General features: G+C 41.7%; 3 protein-coding genes across 3 annotated transcripts; 2 read left to right on the top strand and 1 right to left on the bottom strand.

The window, feature by feature from the left end:
* Positions 1 to 2160: 2160 nt before the first annotated feature.
* On the top strand, positions 2161 to 5083 carry LOC310781454 (leiomodin-3-like; the record flags this gene model as incomplete). Its single annotated transcript, XM_083642093.1, has 3 exons — positions 2161 to 2448; positions 2617 to 4293; positions 4935 to 5083. 3 exons carry the CDS (start codon positions 2161 to 2163, stop codon positions 4992 to 4994), a joined length of 2025 nt encoding a protein of 674 aa, XP_083498219.1. The 3' UTR covers positions 4995 to 5083.
* Positions 5084 to 6567: 1484 nt separating this feature from the next.
* Positions 6568 to 10476, bottom strand: LOC310781461 (PRA1 family protein 3-like). Its single transcript, XM_083642100.1, has 3 exons — positions 10283 to 10476; positions 9322 to 9539; positions 6568 to 8063 (listed from the first exon to the last, which is right to left on the bottom strand). The coding sequence occupies exons 1-3, from the start codon at positions 10462 to 10464 to the stop codon at positions 7885 to 7887; spliced, it is 579 nt and encodes a 192-aa protein (XP_083498226.1). The 5' UTR covers positions 10465 to 10476; the 3' UTR covers positions 6568 to 7884.
* Positions 10477 to 10735: 259 nt separating this feature from the next.
* Positions 10736 to 17200, top strand: LOC310781464 (NEDD8-activating enzyme E1 catalytic subunit-like). Its single transcript, XM_083642103.1, is given in 19 exon segments — positions 10736 to 10763; positions 10866 to 10904; positions 11431 to 11554; positions 12011 to 12091; positions 12222 to 12304; positions 12534 to 12614; positions 13180 to 13223; positions 13325 to 13389; positions 13533 to 13688; positions 14210 to 14312; positions 14760 to 14871; positions 14873 to 14922; positions 15740 to 15793; positions 15901 to 15937; positions 16035 to 16116; positions 16255 to 16355; positions 16464 to 16527; positions 16619 to 16673; positions 16785 to 17200. Coding segments are annotated over 19 exon segments (1440 nt in total). The 5' UTR covers positions 10736 to 10743; the 3' UTR covers positions 16874 to 17200.
* The last annotated feature ends 1480 nt before the right edge of the window (positions 17201 to 18680 follow it).

The raw sequence follows: 18680 nt of genomic DNA, 5'->3' as shown, positions 1-18680 counted from the left end.
TCTACAACTCTCCCCAGATCGGCAGAAGGGGTGGTGGAGCAACGACCCGGACAACAGCAGGGGGGGGGAATTGGAAAATATGAAAAAACCTGATCAAAAAATGTATATTTGAGTGTCTGTCACATGACTAGCAAGTTAAAAAAAGCAAGCCACCATTGATCATTTGAAGCCCCAACTCACATGCTATGCTTCACAATATCATTCATTTATGTATCGCATTTCCATATTCACGCTGAAATCAAACGCCGCCGCAGCATAAGGCTCAATCGTGTGTCGCCTTGTTCTTATGCGGCTGAACTAGCGAACTGAAATATTCTTGTCCCATTACCCGAACAGATTCCACCTGGATGGAAGCTACATGAGCATCCGCTGAAGAGGACCAAACCAGACATGGGCAGAGATACCACCATCGCCAGTTAGCACATGAAGGGGATTGGTGACGTTGAAAGACAGAGGCCGTTGTACAACTCATTTCCTGCTGCCATAACTCCACGTCTCAGAAGATGCTCCCGTTAAGTCGGGGGCAGCGTAGATGTATGCAGAACCTCACGTTGATGGAACCCCTGAACACAATGATGACACTCTTGAATGACTTTCCCATGTGCCTTGGATTGGATGGATTGTACAGTCAGATGAGAATTTGTACAGGCAGATGAGAATGCGGAGGGGGAAAAAAAAGTCACAAAATACAGTGTTGCACAGCCATTCTGGATTCAGACCCTGTAGGCCCCTTTTCACAGCAAGCGTTTTTGAGGTGGTAAAGCAGGAAGTTTAAAGCGGGTGTCACCAGTAACATTAATGTGGGCCCCTGGCACTGGAACACCTCAATGGAACGCGACCATCATGAATGGTATTGGTGACTTACACCTGCTTTACTTCCGGCTTTACCACCTCAAAACGGTTGCTCTGAAATGGGTCTATTGTGTATTAAGAAGGAAAAAGAAGCAACACTCCACACATTTGTACTGTAGTTGGTGAATCCAGCTAACTGTATTTTTAAGAACTAGCTATTGCCTTATACAAAATGCTAGGTGATAGGACAAAAAAAAAAGATTTTCACTACCCTCATCTCAGTACAGTATAAGAAAAAAAGGTTTTGAACATAACATCCAAATCCAAAGTTGAATACAAAGGTTGGAAATGTTCACAAATGTGATGTGAAGGGGGGGGGGACAAATCAATCATTCATTACAACAGACTGTATTCAATGAATTTAGATTTCTTCATTTCTCTAACCTTTGAATCAGATTGTACGCATTTGTCAATATTATTTATAGAACCATTTGTCTTTGTTAGTGCCGTAATGTGTTTTAAAGTGCATGTTGAGAATATCAATTTTTGATAAGAACTTCAGCCTTTTTATATTCACGTAAGACCACCACTGCCCTGAAACCATACTCATGTCGTCATTTGTTTTCTTACATATTTGTACAGTCACTGTGTAGTTACATGTTGTTAGGTGTTGTCATAAGATATTTTCCATTCGGAACAAGGACGTGAATAAATACTTGTGTGACACACATACAGCACACGCATGTTGTGTAATTCATTTATGGCTCATGTGTCGTTGGTAATTAACACGTTCAAATTTAGTTCATATATAAATGACTAAAGTTTTATTTTACAGTATACAACTATAACAAAAGTTCAACAAAGGGTTCTACAAAAACAATCTGTTCCCCATAAGGCAGATCATTCCTTTTTGGCTTGATCTCAATTGTTTGATGTTGTGCAGCATTTCAGAGAAGAGTCTTCCAGGGGAACTCTGGGAGATTGGGTGGAGCTCTGTGTGAATTGTGGAGGCTTCACACCCTCCCTCCCTCCCTCCCAGCCAGGCTGGTGAAAGCAGTTCACCTGCTCCTGTCAATCGCACACTTTTCCTTTGCCCCTAAAGCAACTGTCATCCAGAGAGATCATGATGGCTGGGCCAGCTGACAGAAGTGGCTGGAAAAAGAATGCTAGCTAGCATGTCTTACCCCTGCTTGTGCCTGAAATATCTTCCATGCAATTCTGAGGGGTTAATTTTAGACATGAGGCAGGAGAAGCAAGCCGCTTGCTAGCCCGGAGTCAAAGTCAGAAGCGTGTCCACGGCACAGCCAGAGACATATTGTTTCCTTTTGATATATCAACAAAGGCAAGACACTACACAGCAGCGCAAATATGTCAAACGGTAGAGACACCGAGGATATCACCGAGGAAGACATTGATGAAGATGAACTGCTTGCTATGCTCTCGCCTGAAGAGCTCATGGAGCTCCAGAGTGAGATGGATGTTATTATTGCCCCAGATGAGAGAGTACCGGTGGGACAGAGACAAAAGGACCAGACAGAGAAGCCTCCTACGGGGACGTTCGACCACCGGTCCCTGGTCGACTACCTCTACTGGGAGAAAGAGTCCAAACGTATGCTTGAGGAGGAGAGGGTGCCTGCTACTCTGCTGCCCAGTGAGGTAAGAAGACACTCAAACCTCTATGTCCAGATCAATCTAGAATATTGAAAAACAAAAAGTAATTATGAACACCAAAAAATTGTGTTGTCTTCAATCAACAGCCTTCCATTTTAAAATGTTTGTAACAGCAGCGTTAACCTCTATGTTATTCTGATTTTTCTTCATCAGAAAACTTTGCGAGATGAAGCTGAAAAGAAAGAGAAAGAAGAAAATGCTGAAGATGTTGAATATGTGTATGAAGTGATAGAAGAAGTCATTGAGGAGGACGCTGTGGATGGTGTTGAAGGAGAAGAAATTATAGAGGAGATAATTGAGGAAGTAATCGAAGAGGTTGAGGAGGAGGAGGAGGAGGAGGAGGAGGAGGAAGAGGAAGAAGATGAGAAAGGGAAGGGAGTAGAAATGGAAGATAAGAAAGAGGTAAAACTCCCTGTGAACATAGATACACATGAACATCTAGAAGAACATCTCTGTCCTTCAAATAACAACACAGAAGAAGTACCGAGTAACACTACCAACACCAGCCAACCCACTTCAGATGTCAAGGAAATGAAAGAGATTGAGCACTTTGCCCCAGAACACAACACCTCACACATTCGAGAGACAGAGGAAGTTAAGACTACAGACTCTTCCTTTCTCAGCGGATCAGACCCTGCTCCGAAGGAGCCTAAGCTAGATGAAACCATTGAAAAGCTCCCAGAAAAAGAAGTGAGGAAAATAAACAAATTGAATATTCCAAAGCTGGCACTCGGCGGCCTTAAAATGACATCGAGACCGTCGGGAAACGAGACAAACCTGGATTCGACGCTTGACAAGCTCCGCAAAAACAACCCCTCCATCACAGAGGTGAACCTCAACAACATAGAAAACATTCCCAAAGAGATGCTCTTGGACTACGTCAATGCCTTGAAGAAGAACAAGCACGTGAAGACCTTCAGCATAGCCAACACGGGCGTCGATGAAAACATCGCTTACAACGTGGCCAACATGCTACGAGAGAACCGCAGCATCACTACTCTGAACATCGAGTCCAACTTTGTAACGGGGAAGGGCATTGTCGCCATCATACGCTGCCTCCAGTTCAACGAGACACTCACGGAGCTGCGCTTCCATAACCAGAGGCACATGCTGGGTCACCATTCGGAGATGGAGATCTCACGCCTGCTCAAGGCCAACAACACCCTCTTGAAGATGGGCTACCACTTTGAGCAGCCGGGCCCCAGGATGGTGGTGACCAACCTTCTGACCAGGAACCTCGACCGCCAGAGACAGCTGAGGAAAGAGGAGCAGGTGCACAAGCAAATGAAGGAGCAGAAGGAGGTGATGCAGATGTACGAGAACAGTCTAAACCTGCCTCCCGGTTTGCTGGAGATGCTGGGGTACATACCGCCTGTAGAACTCTTGCAGAAGCACGGTCTCGTGCCGCCCTCCGCAGACCTGAGCTCTCTACCTCAACAATACCAGCCGACCGTCACAGAAACTCCGCAGCCTCAGAAGCAGCTCAAACGCGCTTTGAACAACAGCATTCCAAAGCCGCTGAGCGCCGAACCAGCAAACTCAGTGAAGGACGTCCATCTGAAGAGGACTCCCAAGAAGCGCGACCCTTTCCTGGACATCGACCCGAGGGGAGACAGTAGACCAGAGCGGGCCAGTTTCCAGCTGAGGAAGACTCCCAAAGTCCAGGACACGGGCAGTGAAGTGATGGGAGATGAGAGAGCCAACCTGAAGGATGTGATTAAGACTCTGAAGCCTGTCCCTCGCAGACGAGAGGCAGCAAAGGTTGATCTCACACCCCGCGATCATCTCCTGAACGAGATCAAACAGGCCAGCGTGGCCTATCTCAAATCTGTAAGTATTTCAGAATCTCAAAACAGTCCAAATGTTACCTGGCCTAAACCTTGACCTAGCCTCAACATGAGACTACGAGTGATTCTGAGATCTGGATGTTCAATCGTAGTCTCAGACGGATACCCTTAAAAATTCACTGACACCTCCCTTTATATCGACCCTACTTTTCCATACATCTAGCAATCGCAAAAACAAAAAAACACACCATATAGTTGTCTTTAATATTGCATAGTTTTCAATACCGTTTTATTAAAAAATGTTATGCCATGTCTCTCAAAAACATTTGAAAACGGCTATGGAATTACACAGCCGAAGAACAAAAGTCAGGATCAGACAAAAATCCCTTAGTATTGAAAACTATACAATGTTAAAGAAAACTAATAGCCTGTCGTGACGGTGGTCAACCGTGGCTTTATGGCAAGTACTGTTTTTTTCTATGGAAAAGTAGGGTTGATATAAAGGGAGGTGAATTTGGGGGTATCTGTCCGAGAATCATGTCATGATATGATGTTAACAGCTTTGAAAACTTAACAACTAATTTGAATTGCCTTACGGCCTATGATGTTCTCAAATTATTTTATATGATGTATACTTGAATCTAAGCCACATGATTTATTCTATGCCTTTGTTGCTGCTTGTAGGTGCCGCTCCCTAAAGAACTGGAGTCAAGTGAAACCAGTCTCCAGTCTCTCTTATTGTAATATTATCTTACTAACTGCTCTTTTCTTTGGTAAGTAACAATAATAGAGGCTAACGAGTGTTCACTGCTAAAACACTATACATTTTTAAATTCAAAATAATTAGCCCACCTGTAGTTCATTATTATAATTTAATATATCTGTTTGCTAGAAATGTTTTTCCACAAAAAGATGTAAATTACCTAGTATCCTAGTTTCAACATGTGTGGTGACACTTTACAATAAGTACATTAATAAATGGTTAGTTAATACTTAGTTACTACTTAATAAGCATGAACTAACCCTTAATTAACAGTTAACTCTTGTGTCTAGTAATCATTTACTAGTGGTGTTCATGTTAACTAAGGTATTGTTGTTGGGTTGAGACATGAAGTTAATGAGGGTAAGGTGGTTAGAGCAAGCTTACGGTCAACTAAGGCTGCTAATTAAGGGTTAGTTCATGCTTAATAAGCATTAACTAATGAGCATTAAGTAACCGGTAAGTAGTTCAGTTAATGCTTAGTTAATGAATGTACCCTTATTGCAAAGTGTTACCAAATTTGTTTCAATTTTGTGCTATCAATTGTTTCCTAAAGTAAGATCACCCTTTAATTGGTGGATGTCTCATTTTAGGGTAGGACTGTTCCATATTTGTTGTTTGCATTTTGCTATAAAAGTCTTCCACCCTTTGCCCGGGAATATTTGTTTATTCAAATGGATTAGCACTCTACAGTTGTGCTGTCGGTTTCAAACTAGAAAATGCTTCTTTGTAAGTCTGAGTCACTTGGCCATTTTTTCCCCAATTGATTCTCAGTGGAGCTGTGCAGACATGGAATGAGAAACTTACTCTCATTTTTTGGCAAAATGAGACATTTTCATATGTTCCGTATAGAAACTAAGCTTTGTTTAAGCATTGGCATCACATAATTTAGAATCATGAAAGATGTATAAATTAGAAAGTCAATGAATGATAATGTAAGGGAGCAATTCTGGATGGATGTTTACCTGATTCATCGAATAATAAGCTAAACAAGTCAGGCCAGCTCATACATTTTGGTATAAAAGAATACAGTAGGCTACATCTGTGTTCACACTTACTTGATTGGAAGACTTTGCTTCATAAACCAGGTTAGCTTTATTATCATAGTGGACAGCGGTGTTTTCGCTTCCAGTTCTGTGGTTTCATCATCACTACTCAAAAATGAAAAAGACAAAGCACATAAAAACACATAATATGGCATCCATATAGATTTTATATTATACAGTATATTTTATCCCAACCGCTATTTGTGAAATTAGCATGCACAAATTGCAGTTAAAGTGCATGGAGAAGCAAGAGGAAACAACTGCACTTACTATCAGGAATAGCATAAAATGTACACTGATAACATTACAGATTACCCTTTGCTCTTTTTTTTTTGAACGGAATGGAGGATTCGATGCCAATAGAAATTAATGAAATATCACAGGGAAATTATAGTTCCGTGTTTACTCGTTGAAGGGGTTAAAAATATAAATAAAATGTATTCATCAAATTCTGTTGATGAATAAACTGTCTTAGTGCTAAATCATGTGATGTGAAAATTGCAGCCATTGATAGTTTCTGCATGCTTTATTATGAAAAGAAAAAAAAGGAGATGTGTACACACCATGACATAATATTCAAACAATAAAGCTGCGATTGCCATTCATTTTTCAATATTGCATAGCTGTGATCAGAGGGTATAGAGAGGCAAAGTGACTGCCTACTTCCTGCTTCAGCACTGTACCAGAGATTTTCCTCTGCAATTTATTTTCCCATAGACAGAAAATGCTTATAAAATAGTTGTACTTGGTCAAACCAAACGGTTCAGATATATTTAGAATCGGGAGAGACCATAGAACATTTCACTGGGTCCAAAACAAAAAAACATAATTAAAATATTTTCTTTAAACCCCCATTTTTTTAACGTTTTGGTCCGAGTGAAATGTTATGCGATCTCTCCCGTTTCTAAATATATCTGTACCGTTTGGTTTGAACAAGTAAAACAACTATTTTTATAAGCATTTTACGAAATGTCTATGGGAAAATAAATGGCGGATGAAAATCTCTGGTACAGTGCTGAAGCAGGAAGTGACGTTACACTTTGGCTCTCTATTTACTCAGGTCAACCTGCATGGTCAGGAACCATCTGCATGACCCATAAGAAGGACAGGAGTACCCAGAATCTATAGGACTATCACTCAGGCCACATATCGACTGGTCTCAGATCAGAAGGAACAAGATTATCACCGTTATTATTACTGTTACAGATTATTGCTGTGTCATAAGCAATTAAGGGTTTAATTGAGAATCTGGCTCTACATGGTGACAAGGAAATAATGTGTTTGTTTTGAGGTAGCAAGCTGAACAAATCCAATGTTTATTTTTTTGTACAAACACACACATTTGTAATCTTTTCAAGCTGTGGTACACTTATAATTGTGCCATGGTGCAATAAAATGTTGCATTCTGACAGCAGCTTTATTCTGCTGCAATAAACAGTTTCTGGAAGTCGCCATTTCATGTCAGCAATTGAGAGAAATACACGTCAACAATGGAAATGTGTACTGGCTTTGGTTCAGCAACATTTTTTGGACAGAGTACACAGGAAGGCTCAAACCTTAAGCTGTGCCCAGTGCCTCGCAACATCGAATCCACACAGCGATTGTGCAAAATCGTATTATAATATTGTTGTAAACCACTCTATACACTTTAGATAGGGTGAATGAACACAAATGTACAAGAGAACAAAGTAAAATAAAAAGCACAATTGGGAAGTACGGGAATGAAAACATCAATATCTTTATAGGAGTGATAAGAACTTGGACACTTGGGATGGTGCTACAGAAATATCAATCCATGAGGCTGACATCACCTGGCGGCTGGCACACCTTACTCCTTATTGAGTTTGCTCTCAATGAAATCCTGAATCTTGTTCATTTTCTCCTCCTGCTGGTCCAGGAGGTCCAGTATGATGCCCATGGGGGACCTCTTCAGCCCCACACCCTCCATCTTGTTCTCCAGTCTGTTCTTCATGTTGCGCAGTCTCAGAGACGCGTGAACCAGGATCACTACAGGAACAATAACACAAGGGTTGTTTATGGTTAGATTTAAAGAAGACTATGTACAGTAAGTGAAAACAACACGTTTTGAGTGTCTGCTACTTGAGTAATTATTATCTATGCAAAATACAGTATCTTAGAAAATGTGACAATAAAATGCTCCCATTGCGTCTCAGATTTGAAAGCGGGAGGCATATTTATGATTCCCCCGTCAGACAGATGCTAGATGCATGACATCAGCCAGTAAATGGAGTTCTGTCCAAATCAGCAATCCATAGCAACCCGTCAACACAGGCAGGCAGCAGTGGGCAGGCCTTCAGGGAACTGACGTGCCTTTCAGAACACAATGTTACAGCTGCTGCATTTTGCTCGAGGAATCAAAGCCACCAATTCAACCACTTTGCTGAGCACGATGCACGGCCTGCCTCTAAATGTATACACAGAGTTGTTTAAAATTGTACATGCCTGTAGCTTGCCCTGTAGCGGCTCCTTTTTCTTAAAGGGAAACCTTTGAAATTCCTTGTCATAAATGTATTTGGCAACTTTGGCAAGTCAGTAGCACATGGTGTTCCAGCCATAAAGTGAGTCAGGAGGAGAGAGCGGTTGGAAAAAATGTGCTTGCCCGTAGAACCACCTCAATTATGTATCACTCTGTGACTCAACATCCGCCTTAACACTTCAGTTTCACTAACAGTTTTCATCATATGAGATTAGCCAACAAGCATGGATGTCGTTTGTTATAGAGGACCACAGGGATGACGTATTTTGTTGGCTTAACCAGAAATCGCCGCCATGTTGGCTCGTCAGGGGAAAAGGCTATGGGGTTTTAGAACGGGGATTTCGCTTAACTGCATGAAATAAGGTCTGTGGTTAACAAAGGTTTATGGGAGCGATAATTTGTGTTCAGCAGGATAATCTTGACAAACGTGGACCACTTTTATGACTTTTGAATTGTTTTCTGAAAATCACGTAAAAAAACAACAAAAAGCATTTACGCTTCAAAAGTACGTCATACAACCCAGGTCAAATAATCCAAACTATCCCTTTAACCCTATATCTCGTTATTTATTCACTTACATAACAGGTCAAGCAGCTCAACAAAATGCTAGGGGAACATAGCTTAAGTTTATGCAGGGAAAAAAGGATCACTGTATTTTCCTATACTTCCCTACTTCATTGGGATAATCCAACATGGTGAACGGTATTTGTAAATGAACTACAGATTCCAGCTTCAAAAGTAAACCTGGTGGAATACATCGAGACTCACACAACAAAGGGAAGGTGAGTCCGAAGATGAAGACCATCACTCCATCACACAGCGACAGCACGAAGTAGCTGGTGCCCATGACCCCGATGACAAACAGAGTGGGGTTCTTCCTTTTGAAGTTCTTGATCATGGTCTTGTTCTCTCCGGCCCACACCGAACCCATGAAGATCAGAGACACCACCGTTCCTCCCAGAAACATGCCAAACGGGTTCAGAAACCTGATTATGGGAACATACAAATAGATAGAAAATAAAAAAATTAATTGGGTGTAAACATTTTTGAAAAAATAGCACAACCTGCTGGTAGTGATAGTAACGACTGATATCCTGGCCAATTCGGTACAGTATGGACCACTATGTTCCTGCAGTAAGGCCTACACATAATTTCCACTACATCATCCTCTATTTAAAGAGGCCAGTCAAACTAAACTATCTCCATACAAATGAGCATACAATGTTTCCTTGGATCAAGGTCTCATATAAATTGTAGCTAACATCTGTAGGTATTATTGTCAAGCATTCTCAAAAAACAATGGATATTAATTTAAGATGGAAATGTTTATTAAAGATGGGTAATCCCATTTACTCTGAGATTAGCCATCTCCATTGCTAACGTGTGAATACCCTGACAGTACAGGCTTGTCTATGGCACTTTGATAGTGAAGTTTACTTCTTATTGTTGCTGTTACTTTACTTAATATTGAAGATGAAGAACGGGCTAATGGTTATAGCATCTCTTCAGAAAATGGCAAAACAAACCCTTTGAGAAGGACATGTGCAGAAGGCAGACGGTCTGTACAGCTACAGCACATGCTGGGCACAATAATGTCAGGCACCACAAATAGCCTGTGTGTGGTCATGCTGATGGGTGTGGTGGGTCTGAATGCAGGCCAATTAACCAGGGGAGCAGGTTTGCTAGCCAGCGTTAGCTAGCTAACGATAAGCATGCTCGCAGCACTTACCCTACAATGATGAATACTAGAAGGGCCACGGCGAAATAATTTGTCTGGTAGTACAGCAAATTCTGAATCACTCTGTTGTTCCATTTGGTTAAATCTCCGAAGTCCGGTTTGGCAAAGCGGTCCGATCCAGGGAAGAAGTCATCCAATGGTCTGAATGGTGCAAGCTCCATCTTTGCCTCCATCGCTAAAGCTAAAGTGTGTACACACTGCGTATTATTTTGACAGATCAGCTGATCACCAACAAGCACGGATGAAGGGACCCGTGCTCTCGCCGCGCTTCTCGCGAGACTCGAACGCTCCTCTCTGAAGTCCGGGGAGATCAGACTTGCGTCGTATCTGTCCAGAAATGCGCAGCTGCGCCGCAGAGCTGTGATGCGGTTGCGGGGTGCTGTGTGTGCGCAGCGCAGCACTGACGCACTTGAACACAGCATACAGCATCGAGGACATGGGACCGTGAAAGTATGGCGGATGCTGAGGAGCCGTAAGTATCAATGGGTGAAAAATATCAAGTTATCGCAGGAAAACTCTCACAGTTGGTCATAAAGCCGACATGCCTGAACCGTCTGTCACTCTGTTGTTCCAGGGAGAAGAAAAGACGGCGAATAGAGGACCCGACTGAGAGGTTAGTGACGATTCGACGAATCCTAATTGTCTCGCAGCAGATTTGCGTTGCAGACTGAGCAGCGACTGCTGGGCCAGAAAATATGAATATTAGTAGTTTGCACAATAATTGTCTGTCTGTCTGACTGACAACTATTACCTAGTTTGCTAGTTTGTTTTAAAAGTAGTCCAGTCACAGTGTCAAACATGAATTACTTACGCATAAAACAGGTAGAGAATGATCAACTCTGCGCTGCAGTTTAACAAGAAACTGGTAGTTTGCTTGGTTGCTAGTCGTCAGTCAGTGTTCAGTATTTGCATGGTTATTACATGTGATGGGGTGCAGAATGATAGCCTAGCCTAGCAAGTTAAAGTTTGTAATAGCAGCATATTGCAGCTGTATTGATCTATTCACAAATGATATTAAGTCTGCTAAGTTAGTTAATTGTACCAAGGAAGGGCTAATTTGAGATTAATTATATCTTGAGCAATGCATAGTTGATTGATCATGGGCAGCAGAGCATCTTTGTTGTGTTGTGTGTGTGCAGAATGGCCGTCGATGGTGCACACAGGGACGGTGCTGGTGACTGGGATGGCCGGTGGAACCATGTCAAGAAGTTTTTGGAGAGACCTGGTCCGTTCACCCATCCCGACTTTGAGCCGAGCACTGAGGTGACCCACAGATGAGCATTTTTAGAAAGGGAAATAAGTGGGTTCTGTCTGTCTGTTTACATGTTTGTCCCACTGATGATTTCACAGCACTGATGATGTCACAATGTCTATGACATCATCAGTGACATCTTTATTGACCAAAATCATCTTATGCCATCACTGATTATGTCATAGGCACTGATGATGTCATAGGCATTGTGACATCATCAGTGATGTCATAGGCATTGTGACATCATCAGTGACAGTGATGTCATCAGTGATGTGAAGTTGCGCAATTGTGCACTGCGCATGCCAATAGAGCAGGCGATTGTGCGCTGTGGATGCCAGTGTGTGTGTGAAGGTGTGGGGACATTTTTGTGTACGTGGTCGTGTGGTCGCAGGCTTGCAGCTATTGTGAATTCACACTTGTTTAAATGCAGCTCTTCAAACATCACATTGCTGTTCCTTTCACTTCAGTCCCTACAGTTCCTGTTGGAGACATGTAAGATTCTGGTCATTGGGGCCGGAGGACTTGGATGTGAACTGCTCAAAAATCTGGTAGGAAATTGTTTACATCTGAAATATTACATTGGCATACTTATTCTGGAAATGTCAATACAAACACAAACTGTCTACTGTTTTTGTTTGTAGACAATTAAAGTCCTTATGTGGTCGTGCATTGTTTTAGGCCCTGTCTGGGTTTCGCCTCATTCATGTGGTTGACATGGACACTATTGATGTGTCCAACCTCAATAGGCAGTTCCTTTTCAGGTATGTTCCTCCTTTATTTTGTCCTCATCATAGATTTCATGCCGGTTTAGTGTCATGAAAAATATTGTGTGCAAATGTTTTGTGTGCAAATGCTAACGTGAAGATTCATGGTTTTTCCAACCTGAATTTGCCTCTTGATGACTGTAAATCCATATCAATATTGTCGTGGTAAAATCAATATACAAACAACATATGTGCTGATGAGAGCTTTTTTGTGCATCCAAATAAGGCCCAAAGACGTTGGACGGCCAAAGGCAGAAGTGGCTGCTGACTTTGTCAACAATCGCATCCCTGGATGTAAAGTTGTCCCGTATCCTTTGTAGCTGCACTTTTCACATGGGGTTGCTTTAGAACAAGTGGTTCCCAAACGGAGGTACATGGAGGTACTACAGGGAGGGGGGGGGGGGGGGGGGTACCTGAGAGACAGGGGAAAATAGAATAAATGAAATGTTAAAATAAATTACGCAGGAGGCAGTAGTAGACCCTTCTCACGGGGGCCATAATGAGAGTTTCCAACTTCCATGATTGGAATTTGGAAACCCTCATTAGTGTTTTGCTTCCACCTGTGTTTATTCTGCCTTTTCGACACAAAATGCCCTAGGTCTACTGCAACTCTTTATCTCCATTTCTTATGTTGTAATGTTATATTCTTCAAAAGGTGGGTTACTGTATGTTGCATGTGTTTTCTCTTGCAGTTTTCTGAGCAAAATCTTGTAGTCGGGTAAAGGGGGGTACATGGATTCAGAAGTCAGGGTAAGGGGGGACTGAAGCCCACAAAGTTTGAGAAGCACTGCTTTAGAACATGATTGCATGTACAGCATTACATTTTGCAAATGACCTCGATCAACATTTTTATTCCTTAACGGCGTGCATAGTCACTTCAACAAGATCCAAGACTTTGATGATTCTTTCTACAGACGTACGTTTATTTTTCTTTGCAAGGAACTATGCATTAACCCAGTTAACCATAAAACAATGGAGCGATCGTAATGATTTGAAACACTGTGCCTCTCTTTGTAGAGTTCCACATCATCGTCTGTGGACTGGACTCTATCATCGCCAGACGCTGGATGAATGGAATGCTGGTACGGATTCATGAACTTTGTTTTAGTGTGGCCTATCTGTTTCCTCTATCTGTATGTGCATGAATGCAAATGTGTATTAGAAGTGTATGAGCACACAGGTTAAATGACGTGTGGGGAATTCTGATTGATGTCGCCTGCTCTAGATCTCCCTCCTGAGCTATGAAGATGGGGTTCTGGATCCCAGCTCCATCATTCCCCTTATTGACGGAGGGACGGAGGGCTTCAAAGGCAACGCTCGCGTCATCCTGCCTGGCATGACCGCGTGCATCGACTGCACACTGGAGCTGTACCCACCGCAGGTACTGCACACTGTGTGACTGTACCCACCGCAGGTACTGCACACTGTGACTGAGCTCTTTTCTTCCAGTTTAAAGTAATAATATAATAATATAAAATAATAATCCACAATAGTTTCAAATAAATGTGCATTTTGCTATTCTCTAACACCAATTGATGTCAAACAGTTGTGATTCAAAGTATTTCCAGTTCATGAAAACCTTCACATTTGCAACAGCAGTTTGAGCACACAAAAGAGCGCCACCTACAGAAACGCAGACTTTTCTCAACAGAAAATGCACGGAAAAGACGTCGCCGTACTTTACACACAGTTTCATTGCCAAGTGATTTCTCAGTAGTGCAGTGAAAAAACACCTTTAGCAACAAAGATGTTGCCAAAGAAAAAGGTAGTCTTGATGATAACTACTTTAATTTGCTTAAGAATGCCTTCAAGCACTGATTTTATAGTTCTTGCATTTAATCTTAGTCTTTGGCCATTTTCAGTGCACAGGACTCCTTGGTGATCTTAATTTTTTATCCACAGATTAATTTCCCCATGTGCACCATTGCGTCAATGCCACGGTTACCAGAACATTGCATTGAATATGCCAGAATGCTGCAGTGGTCCAAAGAAAAGCCATTTGGAGGTATGCTACTCTAACTCTACTATAAATGATATAACTTGTTTTTTCAAATATAACACATCTGAAACTTCACTAAATAATATAACTTTTTTCAAATATAACATCTGAAACTTCACTAAATAATATAAATTCTTTCAAATATAACACATCTGAAACTTCACTAAATAATATAACTTTTTTCAAATATAACATCTGAAACTTCACTAAATAATATAACTTTTTTCAAATATAACATCTGAAACTTCACTAAATAATATAACTTCTTTCAAATATAACACATCTGAAACTTCACTAAATAATATAACGTTTTTTAAATATAGCACATCTGAAACTACACGTGTTGGCCTTGTGCATTATTATCAGAATAGTACGTGTGCGTGCGGTGTGTTTGTCACACCAGTTTGTAGCGGGTGGTAACAACAACTCACCTCTTCCCACCCTCTCACCTAGATAACGCCTTGGACGGCGACAACCCACAGCACATCCAGTGGGTGTTTGAGCGGGCCCAAGAAAGAGCTGCACAGTTTAACATCACGGGAGTGACTTACAGACTCACACAAGGTGAGAGCCACACAGTTTAACATCACGGGAGTGACTTACAGACTCACACAAGGTGAGAAACAACCTGTGAACTAAAGATCCACCTTTATTCAGCGTTAACAATGTTGCATCCATCACTTTTATTTTGGTGGAACCGATTTCAATTTTTCATCTGGAATTTCCATATTCACATATACTGTATGCACTGAACACAAATAGAAATGTAAAAATGCAGACATTTTCAAGATTTGACTTTGTTAGATTTCATATGAGAAAGCGTAGACCGGGGTTAATTTCCCAGCAGCGGTACTTCTGGCTACAGACACAATTGGCCGTGTCTGCCGGTTGGGTATGTGTCCTGGTCGCTGCACTAGTGCCTCCTCTGGTCGGTCGGGGCGTCTGCTCTGGGGGGAGGGGAACTGGAGGGAATAGTGATCCTCCCACGCACCACGTCCTACCAGTGAAACTCCTCAAAAGAAGCGACTGGCACATATATCGGAGGAAGCATGTGCTAGTCTACGGCTCTCCTCAGATAGGCAGAGGGGGTGGAGCAACGACCGGGATAGCAGGGGGAATTGGCCAAGTATACAATTGGGAAGAAAATGGGAGAAACATTTTCAGGAAAAAACAACAACATTGCAGAGAAATTCTGGGCAAATTAGAAATGCTCAGTAACTAAGCATGTACAGAAGATTTGAGGAAAAATATATTTTCATGGAAGATTAATGGGATATTTGAACTCATGAAACATGGGACCAAAACTTTACAGTTGCATTAATATTTGTGTTCAGTAGATTTAAATTAGATTTAATTGACAGTGGTCTTGTTTACAACTACCGATGACAGTATGCTGGAACAAAACAAATGTTATTCCCATTTTTGTGTCACAGGAGTTGTGAAGCGGATCATCCCTGCTGTGGCATCAACGAATGCGGTTATTGCTGGTATGAATGTAGTTGAGGCAGTAACTGCTATGACGTTAAAATAAAGGACGTTGATGGGTGATGATGCATAAGTAACTGGATTTATTTTTGCTTTGGTTTCTCCATAGCTGCCTGTGCCGCTGAAGTTTTTAAAATCGCTTCAAGGTCGGTAGCAGAAACACATTCTCAAAACAACCTCTTCTCCTAATCACCTGCTGATGACTCAGATGAACATGACTTAACATCTGCTCTTATTTTGCAGTGCATATATGCCCTTAAATAATTACATGGTCTTTAATGATGTGGATGGATTGTACACCTACACCTTTGAAGCTGAGCGAAAGGTTTGTTGTGCTGTAAAATTTAATCAGCAATGCTCTTTTGTATGGAAAAACTGTCTCATACTGAATTTCTTGTATATAATACTGTCTAGGTAATTTGCTCTGCGTCATCTTGTCATCTCGCCTCTATTTGATTGGCAGGACAATTGCTCAGCCTGTAGCCAGGTGCCTCAAGATCTACAGTTCCCTCCCTCCGCCAAGTTACAGGAGGTTTTAGAATACCTGACAGAAAACTCCTCTCTGTGAGTACTAAATACTGACTCTTTCCACAATATACACATTGTTTTGTGCTCCTAACATGGGAAAATATCAGATACAAAATTGTTAAGATTGTGAAAAATGTATTCCAGACAAATGAAATCCCCGGCTATCACCACCACTCTGGAAGGGAAGAATAAGACGCTGTATTTGCAGGTAATACATTTTTGAGAACGCCGGATGTAACTCGTCTGCATCCTGATGTCGAACTAAAACTGCTATTATTTGTGATTTTATTTGATTTCAGTCTGTTAAATCAATTGAAGAACGGACTAGGCCAAACCTCTGCAAAACTTTGAAAGGTAATTAGATGTGACTACTACTCAGTTATTCCTGGTCCAAAATGACCAAGGTCTGTACCTGTGGACATGTGTGTGGGGTTACATTTGTTGTGTGTTTTCCTGCTGATGCAGAGCTGGGCTTGTCAGATGGACAGGAGCTAGCCGTGGCGGACGTCACCACACCCCAGACCGTTCTCTTCAAGCTCAATTTCACCACCTGAAGCTTCATCACAGCCCCCCCCACACACACACACACACACTGATGCCAGATTCACCACACGTAGCACCGGATCTCGCGTCACAAACTTGCTGTGATGTTACATAAATATATTTGACATGATCATGTACATAAGATCACTTCCGTCTCACTTTACTCCTCATATTCAGTGAGACTTGCAGTATAGGAACCGTCGCAACGTTAAGGAGGAATGGATCGAACAACAGTTTTTGTATCAATAACATTGTTTACTCTTTTTGTCATTGTCTTGTGTTGTTCCACTACACAGTTGCTATTTCCCCTGTCAGTGAAACAAGAATAATGATGTGCACTACGCTGTAATAAAGTTTTATGTAAACTATGATGACAGGGGTGTGTCCAAGCCTAATTTGCATCACATCTTCTCCAGATTGTTGTCATTTTTGCTCACTATGTGGTTGTGCAGCACACACTGATTACAACTCTTCATAACAAGGACCACTAATTTACTCCATGTTATGGCCAGGACTGTCTGGAGGACCCTCATTTGAGATCCCAGACTCAAATCAGAATATTTTTTATTGTTTTATTGTCTTTCTGCATTGTGATAACATATGAAATGATGGTGAAGTTTACTTGGGACCCCCTCCTCAAGGACCCCTGGTGGTAAAATAAAAAGGTTTAATATCAATCAATCAATAATCATTTTATTTATTTATTTTATTTATGTATTTGACAGCGGAGGAAATCAATGTGTAGCCTACAGAACAAAACGGAGGATTTTGCCATCTTGAGAAGTTGTATGTCCCCCCCCATGTTCACAGTGGACAGCCAGGGCGGATAACAGATAACAGACGCGCTGCTGTGCTCAATACGCACGCACCTAAGCTTCTTAAAAGTGATAATGAAAGTGCTCGCTCGCACAGATGGTTTCTCGAGTTGATTAACTTTTGGTTTTAATGACTGGAAAGGAAAGCCGACTGTATTGACTTGTCAGAGAGAGAGAGAGGGGTCTCACTGTTTTCACACACGATCCTTCACGTTCCGCGTAAAAGTTTACACAGCAGAAGAAGAAGGAGGCGATGTGTGGAAAAACCGCAGGCTCAAACACTGGAAGCTTCACATCTCATATCCGTGTTGAAGTGTTGACTAGTTTATCACTTTCGGCGTTATATTTCTCAGCAGAAGGGCGTTCGAGGCGGCTTACAGAGGATTTTTTTTAAACAAACTATAAACTTGCATGACAACAGAGCTCTGGAGCGCAGCACATGACCTGCTGCTGCCTGCCTGCATGAAGATGACACATTGATCGACGCTTCGACAGTGCTTTCGACGTCATCTCAGGTAGGCTTGTGTCAAACTATGGTTTGATTTCCACGGCGACGCTGTTTAGAAGTTTGCAAAACTATTTCCAATAAGTGCAGAATGAGTGCTAGCTGCCTTCAGATGTCGATCCAAATGTGGGCTGCCTGCCTATATCGTCTTTCACTCATTTGATGTAGCCTAATACTCAACCTAATACTCAACCCTAATACTGATTTAATAGGCTTTTCTCATCTGCCGTGGTTATATTAAATTACCTCTTGTCAGATGCATGTAAAATGTTTTTATTTGCTAGTCATCATGAGGGCAATAAAACCACAGCCCTGTGTAATTGTTATAGAGCCCCGGGGTGTGTCATTCAACGGGAAGTAGCCTATATTATTATAATATCAGCTTCGGGCCATGGCGCAATCTCGATAGGTCGATGTGTTGCCCCGAATGAAGTGACATGGCCACACATATGGATAATTAATTAGCTGTTGCTTTAATTAAGAATGATGCCAGTACCA

The sequence above is a fragment of the Poromitra crassiceps genome (genome assembly GCF_964638095.1).
Source record: "Poromitra crassiceps genome assembly, chromosome: 8".
NCBI lineage: Eukaryota > Metazoa > Chordata > Actinopteri > Beryciformes > Melamphaidae > Poromitra > Poromitra crassiceps.
This window is presented reverse-complemented; position numbering and strand designations above follow the sequence as displayed.